Here is an 18,401-nt window from a genome sequence, read left to right on the forward strand (position 1 = left end):
GTGCTATCGCTCCAGCCCAATGGAATACTAATTATCAAAAACACAAAGAAGAAAGAAAAGAGCTACTGATACATGTAACAGCATGATAAATCTCCAAAAAAAAAAAAAAAGAATGTTAACTGATCAGGGATAGGCACAAAAACTATATAGAGTGTTTTCATTTTTAATAAAGGCCAAACTATGAACACAAAGCAGATCAGGGGGTTGTTGGGGCTAGTGGCTGAAACAGAATTTGAGTACAGAGTATATCGGAATTCTTTTTTAATTTAGTCACCATGAATTACAAAATTACTCATGTTTGGGTTCTTAAAGTGATAGAAGAGTTTGTAATCAAGGTCCAGATTAGAGTTGCATAACCAGTAAATTTGCTGAAAGTCATTGGATTTTTCATTTAAAACAGATGAAAGTAGAGCTTAATACCTTAAAAATACACTTTCCCAAGGACCTCAATAAATGTGAATTTCCTGCAGTCTTTTCTTATAAAGTTGATATTAAGGACAAACCTAGAAAGTGCTTGAGTTTCAGATTAATGTGTTAGCTGACAGAAACAAAGTGTGGAATAGACTTAGCAATGGGTTCTAAGCAAGAGTTCATGATTTTTTTTTCCAGTAAGGCTCTGCTGAGTGCATTACTCATTGTATTCTTCCCTGAATTGCTCTGGGTGATGCTGAGTGCGGCAAAGAATATATAGAAAAAATCATCCGGCACCGTAGGATGTTATTTTCAGTCACAGGATTTCATTATACAGAGCTGGTCATTCAAACTGGACTTCTGGATTCTGCCTGCAAAGCTTGTAAACCTCAGGGATGTCTCTAAAGATGTCAGTTTATGTCACTCATAGGCTGAACAGGATACTGGTAGCAGCAGGAAGGGTCCTTGAAGTCAAATATGCCATTCCATTTAAGAACCAAATTCTCAAGTGCACTGGATTTACACTGCCATGTTTATCCTCAAAAGCCAAGGTGAAGTGGAAAAGGGATGATAATCAGTACCCTCATTTTTTAGGTGACACACAGAATCTTGTCTTCCTAAACCTTTATACTTGTGCCAGTGAATAGGACTTACTTGTACGTTCTTAGAATCTAAAGTAAAGACTGCAGGCTGTTTGACTTTTTTTTATCCTTCAGTTCCCAGTTTTTTTTTTATTTTGCTTTATTTTGTTTTTTATCTCACTAGGTTTTCTAGAAAGCAGAACCACGATCTTCATTCTGCCTCCTCTTTTCTCTCCCCACCTCCCTATACCCATACATATATATCTACATCCAATTACAGGATGAAACCATATATTCATAGCACCATTTATTAGCAGTATTGGTAAAAGACTTAACAACTCTAGGAATCTGGAAGTCATGGAAAACCTTGCTACTCCTCACATTTAAACAAATGCTTTTTAAGAAAAAGAAAGTTTAAGTGTATGCAGCACCTTGTTAGCGTTCTTTATGATTTTAAAGTCTCTTTGCTAGTTTAAGAAACATAAAAATACATTATCTCTAACTTGGTTTGCTCGTAAAATTGTCATGTTGGGTATATTAAATTTAGAAGGATAGTCTATTCAGGCAATACACATTCACTAATTGAATTTACTTTGAAATGTTTTTAATTTTTTATACCAATGGAGCCTGAGGCGGCTGAACTCTAACGAACTCATATCTAGTACTTTTTGCCAGTTTGGGGGAAGTAGCAGAACATTAAGCTCAGAAGGAATCACCAACATTTTAGTTTAGTTTAGAACAATAAAATTGTTCTGCTTACTGTACTAATGAAATTCACAGTAGCAAAAAGGTCACTCGGAATTTGAGTTAATAGCAAAAGAGATGAGAGGAAATAAAACAAAAGAAGCACTTCCTACTACTCCAAGTCATAAAACACACCCTTGGCCACATTTTTCAATATGGGTTACATATAAATTCTGTACTAAACAACTTGGTTTATTTTGGGGGCTATACCTGGCAGTGCTACGAGCCTGTTCTTCATTACTGCTCAGAGGTCACTCCTGGCAGTTCTTGGGGAACCATAGCTGCATAGAAATCAAACCCACGCTACCTGCAAGGAAAACGTTCTCAATGTCTTTTCTGTCTCTCTAGCACTGTATTTGAGCTTTATTTCTCCCAAGGTGTCTGTGAGCGGAAGATGACTATTTGATCTCTTACATATTAATCTTTTTTTTCCTTTTTGGGTCACACCTGGCAATGCACAGGTATTACTCCTGGCTTTGCACTCAGGAATTACACCTGATGGTGCTCGAGGGATCATATGGGATGCTAGGAATTGAACCCGGGTCAGCCGCTTGCAAGACAAACGCCCTACCCGCTGTACTATCGCTCCAGCCCCCTCTTCTTCATATTAGTCTTACCTCTTAATTTTTCTCTTCTTTCTTCCTTTCTTTCTTCCTTTCTTTCTTTCTTTCTTTCTTTCTTTCTTTCTTTCTTTCTTTCTTTCTTTCTTTCTTTCTTTCCCTCTTGGTTTTCAACCCTAGCCTGTTTCTTTCATTGATTTCAGATGAAGATGGAGAAATCCAATAAGTCAGTGATGCCTGTTTTAAAGAGGGTCCAGCTTCTGACAGTATTTCTCAAATGAACATTTGAAGATGTTCTTGGCCTGTAACCTTTGAAACTAGCCACGAAAACTCTGCAGTCAAAATTAACAACCCCTGCTTTCACACTTCCATCAAGCTTTGCTTCTCCCTGTCTTTTTTTAATTAATTAATTTTTTTATTAAGGAACCTGATTTACAGTTATTCATAGTTGAGTTTCAGGCATAGTGTTCCAACACTAATCCCACCACCAGTGTCACTCTAGTTTGACCACATAACCACTTGTAAAAAAATAGAAGAAGCTGGATCCATATCTCACACCTTACATGGAAGTCTCCTCCTCCTCATCCTCCTTTCTCCTCCTCTTCCTTCTCCTTCTCTTCCTCCTCCTTCTCTCCTCCTCCTTTTCCTCTTCCTTCTCTTCCTCCTTCTTTTCCTCCTCTGCCTTCTCCTTCCTCCCTTCTCCTTCTCCCTCCTCTTCATCTTCCCCTTCTCTGTGTGCATATGTGTGTGTGATGGGGAGGTTGATACCCGGTGATACTTAGGGGTTACTCCTAGCTCTGCACTCAGGAATTACTTCTGGTGATACTCAGGGATCATAAGGGGTTCCAGGGATCAAACCCAGATCAGTCACATGCAAGGCAAATGCCCTACCCTCTGTACCCTTGAAGGTATTTCCAATGATATGACTCCATTGGCAAAAGCAACAAAAATGAACAAATGGGACTATATCAAATTAAAAAAGAAGCATGGTAAAAGAAACACAGCTAAAACTAAAAGACAGCCTACTGATCAGAAGAAAATACTGCACTCAGCACATCAGATAAAGAGCCTAATGTCTAAGATATATAAGTAGTTATAAAAATCAACAACAAAAATCAAAGATCACATAAAAAATAAGTAGAGGAAGTAATTCAATGCTCTGTTCTTTCTTAATTCATGCAGTGTCCACTTGCTAACAAGTCTCTGTCTTGCCATTGGATGCTTCTTCCTAAAGATAAAAACCATGTTATTTACCGATCTTCCAAATTCTTTCATGATGTCCTGCATACCAGGAAGCTTCCCCTTGTCTGTTAAAGAAGTCAATAAAAAGAAGTCACTTTTCAAGCAGGAAATGTGAAGTGCCTTCATTGTTCAAAGAATCAAAATGTGCTTCTCTAAAGCACTGTTCCCTGAATCTGTGTTCTCAGCATCTTTGCCCCTGGAATTTAAGTCTGGGAGATTGGCAATGCCCCAGTCGACCAGCTACAGAATTCTTTGACTTTATTAATGGTGGCTTTCTCTTGGCTTTCTTGAACACTTGTAACTGGAGTTCTGCTGAGCTTCTCAAAGTGAATTGATTTTGTTTTGACTTAAGCTGCTAGGTCCAGTAGAACCATGATTTCTGAAGCTAACTTGGTGACTGCAAAAGGCAGTAGGTCTTCTCTTTAACTTCCATAGTCCACACACTCTGGGTCCTTTCTCATCTATTATTATTCTTTAAAAGAAGTTTTTATGTTGAAGAAAAATTCTTTTTTTAAAAAAATATGTTTCATATTTAACAGTTCTACTTCCAGATTTTATAACAAATGGCATGTTTTACAATTTTTTCACTCCTTTTTCTAGTGTTCAGCCAGTTTTCCATGGCTAAACTTTATGTTTTATAGATGATTTCTCATTTCCACAGGTGATTTTATAATGAGAATAGCTGGAGCTATACCACCTAAAAGTAATGATTTCTAATTCTATTTTATTATGTGTTTCTTATTCTTTTTTTCACATTTAAATATGGACAATATCAGTTACCTTAAAAGATGTTCAGAAAGTCAAGAAATATATAAAGGGGAAAAAGATTCATGATTAGCATATGTAGATTAGCTATTAATCATTAACACAAAGTCTTATAGGAAATGTCCAGTTTAATTCCCAGTAGCAAGCAAATTTGAGTCATGGATACAAATCATATATCAATGGCATGAAGCTCTTTATACTCATCTTCCATGCATTTTTATAATATTGGCAAATTAAAATAGTACTTAATTGTGTGTCAGCCATAAAACTGCCCTTATATTTTGCATAGAAAAGTAAATGAGAAAGAGTTGCTGCCCTGAAAAACTATTGGCAAGCAAATTAGGAAAGGTTAAACAAAGGTTTACAACCTAGCCTATTCAGTGCTTGATAAAAGTATTTATTTTTAAAATAATAGGCAAGCATTATGCAGAGCAGAGATGACATGGAGACTCATCTTCCATCAAACTTAGCTGGTTTATTTGACTGAATATTCTTTCCTGATGCCTTTACAGTGCTCTTATTAAAATAGTTCTTCTAGGGCTGGAGCGATAGCACAACGGGTAGGGCATTTGCCTTGCACGCGGACAACCTGGGTTCGAATCCCAGCATCCCATATGGTCCCCTGAGCACCGCCAGGAGTAATTTCTGAGTGCAGAGCCAGGAGTAACCCCCGAGCATGGCCAGGTGTGACCCAAAAAAGCAAAATAAATAAATAAATATTAAAATAAAATAAAATAGTACTTCTATGAAAAGTCAAGGGTCTTACCTCCACCTTTTACTCCTTCCTTTAAGAAACCCCTTAGAGAATGCCCTGCCACAGAGGCAGGCGGGATGGGGGGGTGGGAGGGATACTGGAACCCGTGGTGGTGGAGGATGGGCACTGGTGGAGAGATGGGTACTTGGTCATTGTATAACTGAAACCCAAGCACAAAAATTTGTAAGTCTACAACTGTACTTCGTGGTGTTTCACTAATAAAAATTTAAAAAAGAAAAAAAAAGAAAGAAACCCCTTAGAGAGTGCTTTGATGAGTCCTCTTCTCACTGGTTTCTTCCCTCATTCCCATTCTGACTTTCAAAAACAAGCAAAGAGGATCTACTGGGGAAAACACCCGGTCTTCTAAGTCAGGCATTGGCAGACTGGCCCATGAACTAAACAACACAGCCCAGTGCCTGTTTTCATACCACCTACCCACTAAGAATGGTTTTGACATATTTCAATGGATAAAAAATAAAGAGTACTCTTCCATGACATATGAAATGATATGAAATTCATATGCATAGTTTTATACAGTTTTATTGGCGCACAGCCATACTTCCCCATTTACAAATCATCTGTGGCTTCTTTCCACCTACGGCAGTCATTGAGAAGTTATGACAGAGACTATATGGGCCAGAAAGCCTAGAACATTTGTTCCTCTGGCCCTCTACTGAGAGCGTTTGCCAGTCTCTTAAGTCCTTGAAAATCTTCACAGTTCTTCACATTCTCATTTTGTGGTTGAGTTGGGTATTTCTGATATAATATGCAATTTTCCATGACTGTGGTTGACAAAGTTGTTCATAATACAGTTTTTTTCAGGCATTCAGTGTTCCAACACCAATCCCACTATGAGTTTAACCTTCCCTTCACCATTGTCCCCAGTTTCCCATGTCCTAAAACCTGCCCCCAAAGCAGGCACAAAACGGTTTATTTTATATTGCTTGTTACAACAAATGGCTAATTGGAATTATTGAAATATGTTTCAGTAAAAGAAAGTTTGTGAAGATTGTTTTGTCTCATAATATGGTCATTAAAGTCATTGTCTGAGGGCTTACTAAGCTGTTTATTGCTGGATGAGCTATCGGTGTTACTGTTTTTGTTTATGGAGCTTAATTCGCATCTTTTCTACTTTCCCATCTAATGTGGTGTGCTCCTGGACTCTCAGTTTTGAATGTCCCTTTTTGAAGGTACAGATGGAGAAGAGGTACCTCTGTGTTAGGAACACAGGATATTGAAAGTAGATTTTTCCCATTTTAGCTGCCTTTCCACTTAATGTTTGCTAAGTAGTCCCAAGACCAGGGTATTCAATTGTATTCTTCCATTAACAACATACCCCTGTCTCTCCTATAAATTCTGGATTGTCACCCTAGGAGGATATGAAAATAGATATTGTACTTGGCAATATTTTTTAATCATACACTTCTCCCTTTAGAATAAGACCTCAAGTGTGAAAGTTCTGGCCAGTGGCTATGAATAGATCCCAATCATTTTTGCTGAATGGTTTGAAGACCTCCAACAGTCCAGGGACATGGCTCAGCAGTGGCATGCAGTCTTTGCATTTGTGAGACCTTTGACTTAACAACAAACAGAAAGATAAATGGAGTTGTGAGGCTTCCCCATGAAGTCTGAGTTGTAGTTGTCCTAGTTAAAAAAGGAGCAAAGTATTTGCTGGTGGTTGGAACTTCGTTTCACATTCTTCCTGAATGGTAGACCTTTCACTCGCCCTCTGGGATTGGGGGGAACTTTGGGTCAGAGACAGTCATGTGGAATATAAGGATCTACTTATAGCTTTATAATCTGAGTGGTTGTATATTTGATCCCTCAAGAACATGCAGGGCTCCTTTTGCTTTCAAAAGACTGCATGGGGACATGTTATAAATCTCAGCTACTCTTAGTCTTGTTCTTCTCCCCTAAGGGGAGAAGAATCTATTACCTTGGCAATAGATTTACTTCTTATCTTCAGGGAAAAAGGTGAATTTCCCTCACTGTGTCCTTGGCACCATTAAGAAGTTAGCCAGCGATCTACCAGTTTCTGCATTCACAAAATTCTGGATTTAGAAAGTTCTGATCATTTTGGAAGTCAACTTAGCAATATAATAAAACTTTAATAAAGTCTATTTCCTTTGGTAGTACTCAGGCATGTGCCTTCGCATCTGGAAATGATGCCTATAAAATTAAACTAAACATGAAAAAGGTTTATATACCATAAGGCTTATTTTGCCTTTATAATAGTGAAGAAACAGGAAGAACAGAAGGTAAACTCATATGGGAACAGTCTCATATACTATAATCTATTCATTTGATAAAATATTTTAGTGATTAAAATTGGTGCTTAATTAGAGAATGATATTTATGTCACAGCAAGCATAGAAAAAAACAGGACATACACTCATTTTACTGTGATTACAACACTGGATTTAAAAGAGACAACAGGAATATGGAGATATCAATATACTTTGAGGGAGAGGGGTTTTTTTGGCTTTGTGGGGAGGCCCACCCTCAGTGGTGCAAGGGGGCTACTTCAAACTGCTCCAGGGACTTGCAGTGGTGGAGATCGAAACTAGGGTTCTAGCATCCAAAGCATGTGCTCCAGCCCTTTGAGCTCTTTCCTTGGTCTCTTACCACCTTTTATGTATAGTAGTTAAAGTTTAATGGAGGAGTTTTTTTTCTTTTTTCTATTTTTAGTTTTTCTTTGTGATTGTTTATAGAAAAGTGTAGTGAATAAAAACAGTGGTGTCCAGTAGCAAGAAGACCAGTGTCTTCTCTAACCTGAATAGCTCACTGGCTGATGGAGGCTCAACTGATAATGAGCGACATTGAGTCTATGCTAGTGAAATCCACTGTTTGGGGACATAAACAATGAAATGGTACATGTTGAGCTACAAGGCCAGTGAGTTCAGAAGCAGTACTGGGAGTCTGAGGAGTTATCATGGAAGGAGGCTAGCTTGAGAGAGTTTCAGACAGAGAAAATGGTATTTGCAGAGGCACAAAGTTAGGCCTATGGAATGTTCCAGAAACCTTAATAAGATCACAGTGGTGGGAGGAAAGGGAAGTCAGCATGGAGAAAGTAGGACATGATAAGATGATGATAACTAATGGTGCAAACCCAGTCACAAAATAGGGATTTTATCCCCGGGGCAAGCAGTGGCTGACATGAACAGATTGAAATTATTTATATATAGTCAGTCACTGGAGAATAAGCCTAAGATGAGGCAAGATAGTCTCTGGGAAACCGGCAAGAGAGAGGGGTTTTGTACCAGGTCAGAAATGAAGGTCTGTCTTTCTTGTGTCTTAAGATTACTGTTGGATTGCTGATTTGAGAATTTAAAATACAGTAAGATTGCAATGCTAGAGAGAGTTTTTGTTTTGAAATCTATTGACAAGAATTTTAGTTTTCACTTTAAAGTATTTTAATTGCGCAGCATAGATTTTAGAAATATTTAGGACAGTCTAAGAAATCCTGGCACAACCTTGGATCCTTAGGTGAACATCATCCTATAAAAATGTTATGTATCCTTTCAATTGTGTAACCCCGAAGTGCTATAGTTACGCATTGAAGGAATGATGGTGATAAGCAACTGGACAAATAGAGTCCTCAAGAAAAGGGGGTGGGAGCGGGGGAGAAAAAGAAACATTTGGTTCATGAGTTCTTTGAAATGCAAGAACTCCAAAACCTGGCATGGGCCAAGTTCTGGCATGCAGCAAGTCCTCGGGGAATCTTACTGAGTGAATGAATGAATGTATGAATGAACATGTAAACTACTAGATTTAAAACAATGTTTGAGAATTTTGTTATTGTTGTTGTTGTTTTCTCATTTTATCATTTTGTTTCCTGGCAACTGCTTATACCTCACTCACACCTGCAGTTGTCCCGAGAAAGGGTCAGAAGTGGAAAGAGATGGTCCCAAACGGCTGCTTTTTAAGTACTGGTCATTCAAAAAACTGTATGTCTTCAAACAAAAATTTGGGAACTTGGAGCCTTGCCTCCTTTTCCTGAAAAACTGGCAACTCAGAAAACCTTTATTCAAATATTTGTCATAAATGCTACTTGGTTTAAATGTAGGCTGTGACTAAACATAACTTCATAAATATGCATTTACAATGCTTATTGTAAGCATTTCCAAAAGCCAAAATTGGAATAGACCACATTCCCAGAAAAGGGAAAGAAAGCACACTTGGGAGAATTAATGTGTTTTAGGTACTATGGTGACCCCCTTTTACAAATCACAACCTTGACAGAGTTGAATAATTTATCCAGTCTGGTGGTTAATGTCAAACCCTTGAGTTGAACTTAGATATGTCTAGCTTAAAAGTGCATGCTCCTTATACTATCCTTTTCTTTTTGTTTGTTTTTGTTTTTTGTTATTTATGTCATAAAACAAATAAGCCAAATTTCATATAGGTCTGTGGCAGTGAAGCACATTTAGACAAGTCCTTGTTATTAAGGCTGCAACAAGCAGAAATCCCTTGCAAAAAGATAATAACCATAAATTGTTACAGGACAGAAAGAAAAATAAGTATTTTGAACTTGATTTCTTCTTCCTTCTCACTTAAGTCTGGTGTTAGCTATCCACTTATTTGTTGGGATTTTTGAGCTGCCCTGGTAGTGGTCAGGGGTTTTTCCTTTCTTTGTGCTCATAAGTGACCCCTGGCAGGCTCTTGTTGGGCCATATACACTGCCAGAGATCAAACTGGGTAGTTACATGCAAGGCCTTTACACTGGTGTTATCTCTCTGACCCTTACTCATTTTTAAAACTTGTCTTAGTGAGTAAAGCTAGCATGAGCGTGGACAGTTTTTTCACTAATGTTGTTTTCAAAATCAGCTGACCGCAGGATTTCACCATTACAGTGAGATGAATATCTCTCTCTTCTTTTTAGCTACCTCTGATGCTGAATTTTTGTCCTCATAGATGCTTTCTATCTTGACATGCTTATTGGGATGGGATTGAGCCTTTTCGCATTACTGCTGATTGGCCCCATAGTCTGATTTCTCCCTCTCACATTTGTCACAGTTGATAGAGATGTTCCCATCTGCTGGACATATGGATTGTTACTGCTCGACAAATCTTTGTTCCAGTCCAACCCCAGAGAATATTCGGGAATTGTCTTGTAAATTCCCCCTCTCTCCTGTACCTTCATAGCTTGGCTGTAGCAGCAATGGAAATCAGTCTTGAAATCTAATTAATGACTTCTATCCTCCTTCCCCAACTCAACAAGGGACCTCCAGAGCCCAGAACTGGGTCTCCTTCATCTTGGTAGGCCCCTCCTCCATCTCTGACTAGGAATGCTCAGGGCCTCACACAAAAGATTCACCTGTCAGCTATTGACTGTCTTGAGATATTTTTGTTGGCTGAACCAACCTGTCACTCCGATGATTCTATGCATACTGCTAATGCAGTCTTGAAAATAGATAAATGTAGACAGTACATTCTGCACTGCTCTTGATGGAACTTCATTACGGAGTTGTTTCAGTGCTGGTTTTATGTCTCTTAGATGAGATTCCCCTATTATTCTAACCACAGTTTATATAAATAAAACCAGCCATAGTTAACACTTTTTAAGAGCTTTTAAGAGTTAGTCATCTGGATTTTTCTTAGATACTTCCAGCATGGATAAACAGGTTGTGGTTAGCTTCATAAACAGTGGTTCCACTAAAAGTAATAGTTTTGTCTTCCAGTTAGACTGCAGTTAAGGATTAAATAGCTTTCCTCTAGTTTAAGCAGGGGCATTTTTGGAGCCTTCCAGGAAGGTAGGGCTATCATAGAATAGTGTGATTTTTACTGTTAATTTTTTTTGGGGGGGTCACACCCAGCGATGCTCAGGGGTTACTACTGGCTCTGCACTCAGGAATTACTCCTGGCAGTGCTCGGGGCACCATATGGGATGCTGGGAAAAGAACCTGGGTTGGTCGCGTGCAAGGCAAACGCCCTACCCGCTGTGCTATTGCTCCAACCCCTTTACTGTTAATTTTTAGGATACTTTCAAGACCCCTGTCACTTTCAGAAGTGTTTAAAACTCAAGATAGTTACACCTCTAAATTCCCATCAAAATTGTGGTGGTGAATTTGTGCTTTCTGACATTTTGATTTTCTATTAACTGCAGCTCTCTCTCTCTCTCTCTCTGTTTTTTGGTTTTGGTTTTGGTTTTGGTTTTTGCTTTGTTTGGGGGGCACAATCAGTGATACTCAAGGGTTACTCCTAATTCTGCACTCAGGAATTAATCTTGACAGTATTTGGGGGACCACATGAGATGCCAAGAATTGAGAAACCTGCAAGGCAAGAGCCCCTTGCTATACTCTCTCTCCGGCCCCAGATAGTTTACATCTTGACTAAGTTAGGCATGAACAGTGTAATGTTGAGACTTCTGTTGAAAATGGTGAAATGTCACAAAAGGTGGGTTCTCCTCTGCAAGAGAATGGAGCAAAGGACCTGCTAGACCTCCTAAATCCATTCATACAAAAATTACTAGAAAATTCTCTCACTGACGGACAGCCCTGTTCAGTCTGAAGTTCATGACTCTTAATGTTCCTTTGGACCTTTTTCAGGTAAGCCGTAACTTTGAGCTGGTTGGACGGGTGAACTTGGACCAGCTGGAACAGATGAAGGAAAAGATGGAGAGCTCCAGCAGTGAGGATGAGGACAAGGAAGAAGAGATGAACAGCAAAGCTGATGAAAGAGGTTGGTGTCATCTCTACCCTCTGAGTCCCAGATGGCATCTCACATAGGGTGGTTGTTGCAGGAGGGACATGTGGAATGACCCTTTGATTAGTCCATGAACTAAACATGAACTAAACTAAACAGGATTCATGCCATGGATCCTGTCTTAGGATACTGTTCCCAGCTTTGAAAACTACCAAGTAAGACAGGTTCTTTCTGCGGACAGAGTGGTAGTACAGTGGGTAGGGCACTTGCCTTACGTGCGGTTGACCCAGGTTTGGTCCACAGCATCCCATATGACCCCCTGAACATCACCAGGAGTAATTCCTGAGTGAAGAACCAGGAGTAACCCCTGAGCTTGGCTGGGTGACCTCAAAACAAAAAGCAAAAGCACACGCCAAAACAGATTATTTTTCTCTAATGGTAGATAGATATTGTTCAGAAATAAGGTGGGGTTTTGCTTTCATGAAGCAATCTCACATCTAGAGGAATGTTTAGAATAAAAACAGATAATAAGACATAACAGAAAAGCTATGTGAATGCCCTTCCCGGTATTTGAAATTTCTCCTTTTTTTCCTTTAGCGGACCCAGCTATTGGTCTGCCTAAATATGACTGCAGTTCTGCGGTCTCCTAGCTGTGCTCTAAGCTTACTCCTGGCTCTGTGCTTGAGGGACTGTGTGTGGTGCTGGGAATTGAACCAGGGCTGGCGGCTGCATGCCAGACAAGCACCTTAATCCCTATACTATCTCTTTGACTTCTATGACTTTTAGGCTTATAAATTATTTTATCTCTTTGTGCATTCACCATCCATAAAATTATAACAAGAATAATGATATCTATATCTCAAGACTGTTGCAAACTTAAATGGATCAGCATTAAGACATTTGGTTGCTAGAACATCTAAGAAATGGCAGCATGGCTACCGGACAGTTAACTCAAAGAGCTGAGCACATGCTTTGTGTGTGTGAGACCCAGGTTTGATAGCCTGTAATCAGTGTTCTGTGAGCACCTCTGGCGGGGGTGGGGGTGGAAGGATTGGGGGGAACACCTAGGACCTGGGCTTTGAAAAAGCTGGGCTGGAAGTCCTCGTAGTCATCTTGGTTGGAGTTCAAGGGTCAAAATAATAATAATAATAAAAAGGTAAAAGGTAAAGGCCCTCCCGTTGATCGTCGATTTGCTCGAGTGGGCCCAGTAACGTCTCCATCATGAGACTTACTGTGTTTGGCATATCGAATTGTTGCTACTGTGTTTGGCATATCGAATACGTCACGGGTAGCTTGCCAGGCTCTGCCGTGTGGGCGAGATTCTCTCGGTAGCTTGCCGGGCTCTCCGAGAGGGGCGGAGGAATCGAACTCGGGTCGGCCATGTTGGCCGCTTGTAAGGCGAACGCCCTACCCGCTGTACTATCGCTCCAGCGATAATAATAATAATAATAACATTTCAATGATGCAGGAAAAATACACTGTACAAATAATAATTAGTAAAATACATTTTACAAATGAGAAAATAAATGCCCCCTCCCTCCCCAATTTAAGAGCTGCTTCCCAGTAAACAGTACTGGAACTAAGTTTAGGACTTGCAGTTCTGAGGCAAGGTATCCGTTAACCCATATACCACTTCCCCAGCCCTTCGCAGTAGAGAATGCCCCTCAGTAACAGGAATCTAGCCCTGAATTCTGACAATTGAGGAGTCAGGAAGGATTCAACTTCAAGGACTACTATTATATAATGTCAATGTTTTTTCTACTTGTCCAGTGAATCCTAAGAAAATCTGTTTGGGGGACAGGTCCCTCAGGCTGTCCTCTCACTGACCCGTCCCCATCCCCATGTCACCCTGATACCCCAACAAGAGCACATAGGTTTGCAGAGTGAAGCTTCAGTTTGACCCAAGATGACCACCAGGACTTCCAACCCAAGTGCACCAGCTCTTTCTAAGCCCCAGGTGCCCACCATCCACCTGAGCCAATAACATTGCCCCCTGTAAGTTGGTGGCTCTTAGAACGCTCCACGTTCATTACACGGTGCTGTCATAATCCATTTCTTACAAGGAAAACCACCATGCTCTCAGAAGCAAGATGTCTAAATTTCCTTTTGCTTTGATTATTTTTTTTTTAAACCTCACCAATATGTTCTTAGCGATGAATTGTTTCACGTCTGTGCAGTTACTGTAGTTTTCCGGGAGAGAATGCTTTTGACAGAAGGCACAGAGACTCCTTTTTCATGAAGCCCTGTATCCTGGACTTCTTCTGGAAATCACTTCTTCTCCCATTGCATAGTTGGCCTTAGTCCTTTCCAAAGCGGAGCAGAGGCAGTAAGCTAGGTAGGGGTTAATGTGAGTCTGCTGAAAGAAGCTCTTGGGAAACTAGAAGAGAGAAACTGGCAGTGAAATGTGCAGCCACGAAGGCAAAGCTCGTGACTTGCCCGGCTGGGCTGCCCCTTTCACGTGAGCACCACCATCTCCAGTTGTCTGCACGGAAATTCATAGCATCTGATTTCTTCTCCGTGGGCAGTATAGGCTCTACCTTCAGGAAGAACCTGAACCCCAAGGGAGGGAAACGTCTTGGGAGTGGAGAAGTTCATACTCCTCAGAGGCTGGGGGGGTTCCCTTGAGTAACTTCAAGTAACATTCATGGGAATTAGAAGCCTGAGTCTTCCCGCCCCTTTCATGATCGTTGAAATAACAGCCTCCTTTGTCTCGGCTCTTTTGAATAGACCTAGAATCCATTTCCCATCATCTAGGTATATCCTTGCCAACCAGAAGAAACAGCACACAATAGCCTCTGGTGTTCTTGCCAGACCTTCTGTCTTCCAGGAGTACAGAGAGAGGGAGGTGGCTTTAGGGGCGCTCCCTGCGGCTGATGGAGAGCTATTTGATATGTGACAGGCACTGATGGGCCTCTTCTTTGAGGATGAAACAGCATGAGCCATTGGAAAGAATAGATGAGGGGGTTTCACGTTTCAAGGGTAAAGGAGGAAACGCATGGGGGAGCTTGCCCCTCTTTGGTCATGTAGATGGCCATCGGGCACCCTGGGTTCAGGGGGTGATAGCTAGCCCATTCCCAACATCCTTCCCCAGTACAAAAGCTGAAGAAATGGTTGGCGGTGGTCACCAGGGGTCCTGCCTGGGAAGCTCAGAGGGGATTTGAAAAAGAAGTCAGGCATGAAGAAATCAAAATGAACCGCAGCCGAATCCTTCCCCACCCCCTCTCATTATGCAGTGGGGAGGAGTCAGGAAGGCATGCTGTTGATTTCTTGCCCAAGATAATCCCTGCTAAGGAATTAATGCGCAGAGCAGATGGTGCTGTCTCATTTCCAATGAAAAGAATCAAGGAAGATAGTCTGTGCAATTATTTTTAATGGCTTGTGTGGTGATCTTCTTAATTTGTGAGAAAATGTTCCATCTTTTGTTCAAACTGGTCCCATTCACGTCACTTTTTGTGCGGAAGATTAAGGCAGCACTGAGACACCTAGCCTGTTAGCATCGTCCTGAGGATTTTCCTAGATGGGAGCGTTGTCCTGGTGCAATGCTTGTGTGCAGAAGCACAGTCTCGGAGAGGTGGAGGTGGCAGCATATTCCTGGACAGTGCCCTCACTTTGCAATGCGGCTTTAGAACTGCCTAGGTCTTGCTGTGTAATACGCACAGAAAGCCCCGGCCCTCTGGGATAATGAAAGACATATGGGCCGGAGCTCAGGAGGACACAAAGGCCATCGAGTCACTTGCCTTGGAGTTTGCTAGGAGGCGTGGCTTGTGTGTCATCAAGAGATCGCTCCACATTTATCAGATGTCTAACCTGTGCCCAGTGCTGTGGCAGGAACAAATGAGGATAGGCACTACTCACTGTTTACAAGAACCTTGTCTAGAAATGTTGGTAAATGCCCCCATCAGGAGTACTTCCAGCAGAGGCTGAGCAGCTGGCCAGGCTGGCTCACTGAGGACCGTTTTCCATACACTAGAGTCGCAGCGTCCACCATGGACATGTATGATAAGTTCTCTGCTTGTTGAAGCTCCTTCCATGTCCCTTAGCACTTCCGGGGTGTTGATTATGATGTTTATGACGCGTGCCCACGAGTCAGGAGCCCTCAGCGTGCCTGAGGAACCAGGGGATAAGGCAGCCTGAGGTCTGCTGTCCAGGGTTGAGCTAGTGAGCAAGGAGGAAATGAATAGCGGCGGTACCCTGAGGTGCTGCCGGAGCATCAGAATAAGGAGACGTGGGTAAGACCCAAACCCCACCAAGATGACTTGGGAAGGGATGCGAGGTTCTTTGGACCAGAAAGACTCAGGTTATTGGTGCTGGATGCCACTTAGGGAGGTGACGAGAGGAAGCTTGGGCCTGAGAAACCAGCCAAGAGAGCCACCCCCTGAGGGGGTGAGAGAATGGATCATGAAGACGGATGTCATTTCCACCAGTGGGTTTATAAATGAAGGTAAGTGGTGCTTGGTTCGTTCCAGATGAGCACTGGCTAACGTCTTCAGCCTTTCCAAGTCCTTAGCACACAAGTGACACTTCTGCTTTTTCTCTTCGCAGACCTGATGCACTTTGCTGACCGAGGGGCCCCTCTGAACACTGAGAAGCGTTTTCCCTGTGAATTTTGTGGACGGGCATTTTCCCAGGGCTCCGAGTGGGAGAGGCACGTGCTGAGACATGGCATGTAAGTTGCAACACAGTCGAGAATTACCCAGAGTGTGAGGGACAGAGATGCCAGGGTTTTAAGTGACAGTGCTTAGATACCCCCTTCCTCCTGTCAGTTGCATGAAAAGAGAGGCCACATTGTAAGGAATAAAGTTGCTCTTTTTCTCTAGGTTTTTTAGCAGACACCTAGACACAAGTCATATGAGGAAAAGGCATCTTTACATAAAGATGACCTGTTCAGAGAGAGAGAAGTGCCTGCCATAGAGGGGGGTGGGAGTGGTGGCGGGTGGGGGATGAAGGCGCGATGGAAGGGAAACTGGGAACACTGGTGCTGGGAAGTGTACACTGATGGACGGATGGATGTCGGAATATTGTGTGATGACAGAAACCTAATCATGAACAGCTTTGTAAGAGTCTATCTCACAGTGATTCGGTAAAAAAAATTTAAAAAAAAAAGTGAGACGGGCATGAAGTCTGTTGATATCTAAAAATTGGAAGGAAAAATGAGTTGCTATTCATGCAGCAAATTTAGTCTTGTCTATGTTCTTAAGATATTAAGCACTAGGAAAATAAAGTTTTCTCTTTCATATTAAAAAAAGGAAATGACCTGTCCTGCCCAAGGCCTCCTGCAGACCTGAGTGTTATCCTCAGCCCATGTTTCCTCAGCTCTCATGAGCATGGCATTCTTGAGTGAGCATGGACCTGGGGTCAGGGGAGCTGGCTACTATCCTGCCTCGGGGATGACTCATTCCCTTGATGACCCTGAATGTCCCCGTGAATCTCGGCCCCTGGATCAGAACCACCTCCTCCTGCTGCCTTCTTTCAGGCAGGCGGCAGCTGAGCCGTGAAGCACTTTCAAGATCCTTAAACTGTCCCCTGGACAAGGCATTCAGCCCACCAGACCAGAGAGAATGTGGGAGTCAGTAATTTCCCATCAAGTAACCCTGACACTGGAACAACATCCACCTCAGACACCAAGCTTTCTGAGACATGTGTTGATTCCATGCTCAGGGTCTCAGATTTTTGCTTTTTCGTTGTTGATTTCAGAGCTCAGGACAGCTTGCAATGCCAGGAATGCAATCCAGGCTTGAATTCCACATGCAAAGCATGAAGACTTAACCCTTTGAGCTATCACTCTGGCCCTCCATTGACTTCATTCTTGGTTTGCCAGATTTCGGACCCAGTAGAAGAAGGGATATAAATCATTTCGTCTGGAGACAAAGCATTGTGTGATCCAAATGTGGTGTAATGGTCTCATTTTTGTAGGTTTGAGTCTTTATAAAATAGCACCAATACACATCTGGACCCTAAACGTGGACAAGATCACTCTTTTCCAGTTTATTCCTGTGTTGGTGGATTTTCTTCAAGGAAACTCCCAGGTCTTTCTTGGATCAAGGAAATAAGGACAGGTGAGTTTTGTTTAATGAGAATAGGTATACTCATCAGCCTCTCCTGTCCCTGTTTTTCCAGGGCATTGAATGACACCAAGGAGATAAGCAGAGCCGAGATCCCGCTGAATCAAAGTGTAGAAGACAGTATTCAGATGCCCTCTATAGAGGAGAAGGAAACTGACCAGGCCATCGGGATAGACTTTTCCCTCAAGGATGAAACCGTAGCCATCTGTGTAGTAGCTGCTGACAAATCTCTCTTGGAGAATGCAGAGGCCAAAAATGAATAAGCGTTTGGTGAAGTTCTTAAATCAAACCTTACTTGAACCATGATTTAAAAAAAAAAAAAAAGTTGGGGTGGGGGGAGTGGCTTGGGCTGAGAAGTGGGGAGGGGGTGGGAGGGGCAGAACAGAGAAGACAGAAAAAGCTGCTTTTTAGGACTGAACAATCTATTTTCAAAGCACTGGTACCTGTGTGAGTGAGTTGTGTAAATTAAAGTTATTTAAATGGTTGGACGATGTGGCTCTTTTCCATCACTACACCTCTTCTTCCGGACCTTCAGCATGGACATTTCACTGGTTGCGGAATAGGGAGGCCCCAGGGACATGGTGCTCCAGGGCGGTCTTGGACAGACTGTGTGCAAACAGAGGCTCCGTCACATAGA

The 18,401-nt window shown here is 41.8% G+C and overlaps 1 protein-coding gene across 4 annotated transcripts in view; it reads left to right on the plus strand.

Moving 5' to 3' along the window:
* Window positions 1-18,070, plus strand: part of ZNF462 (zinc finger protein 462) — a 155,732-nt gene extending 137,662 nt beyond the window's left edge. For all 4 annotated transcript variants that reach the window (XM_056117031.1, XM_056117032.1, XM_056117033.1 and 1 more), the window contains exons 11-13: window positions 11,606-11,738; window positions 16,245-16,368; window positions 17,820-18,070. In XM_056117031.1, coding sequence (XP_055973006.1) covers window positions 11,606-11,738; window positions 16,245-16,368; window positions 17,820-18,027 — 465 coding nt within the window. In that variant the 3' untranslated portion in view covers window positions 18,028-18,070. The remainder of the gene's footprint in view (window positions 1-11,605; window positions 11,739-16,244; window positions 16,369-17,819) is intronic.
* Window positions 18,071-18,401: the final 331 nt, after the last annotated feature.

The sequence above is a fragment of the Sorex fumeus genome, unplaced genomic scaffold (assembly GCF_029834395.1).
Source record: "Sorex fumeus unplaced genomic scaffold, SorFum_2.1 ptg000034l, whole genome shotgun sequence".
NCBI lineage: Eukaryota > Metazoa > Chordata > Mammalia > Eulipotyphla > Soricidae > Sorex > Sorex fumeus.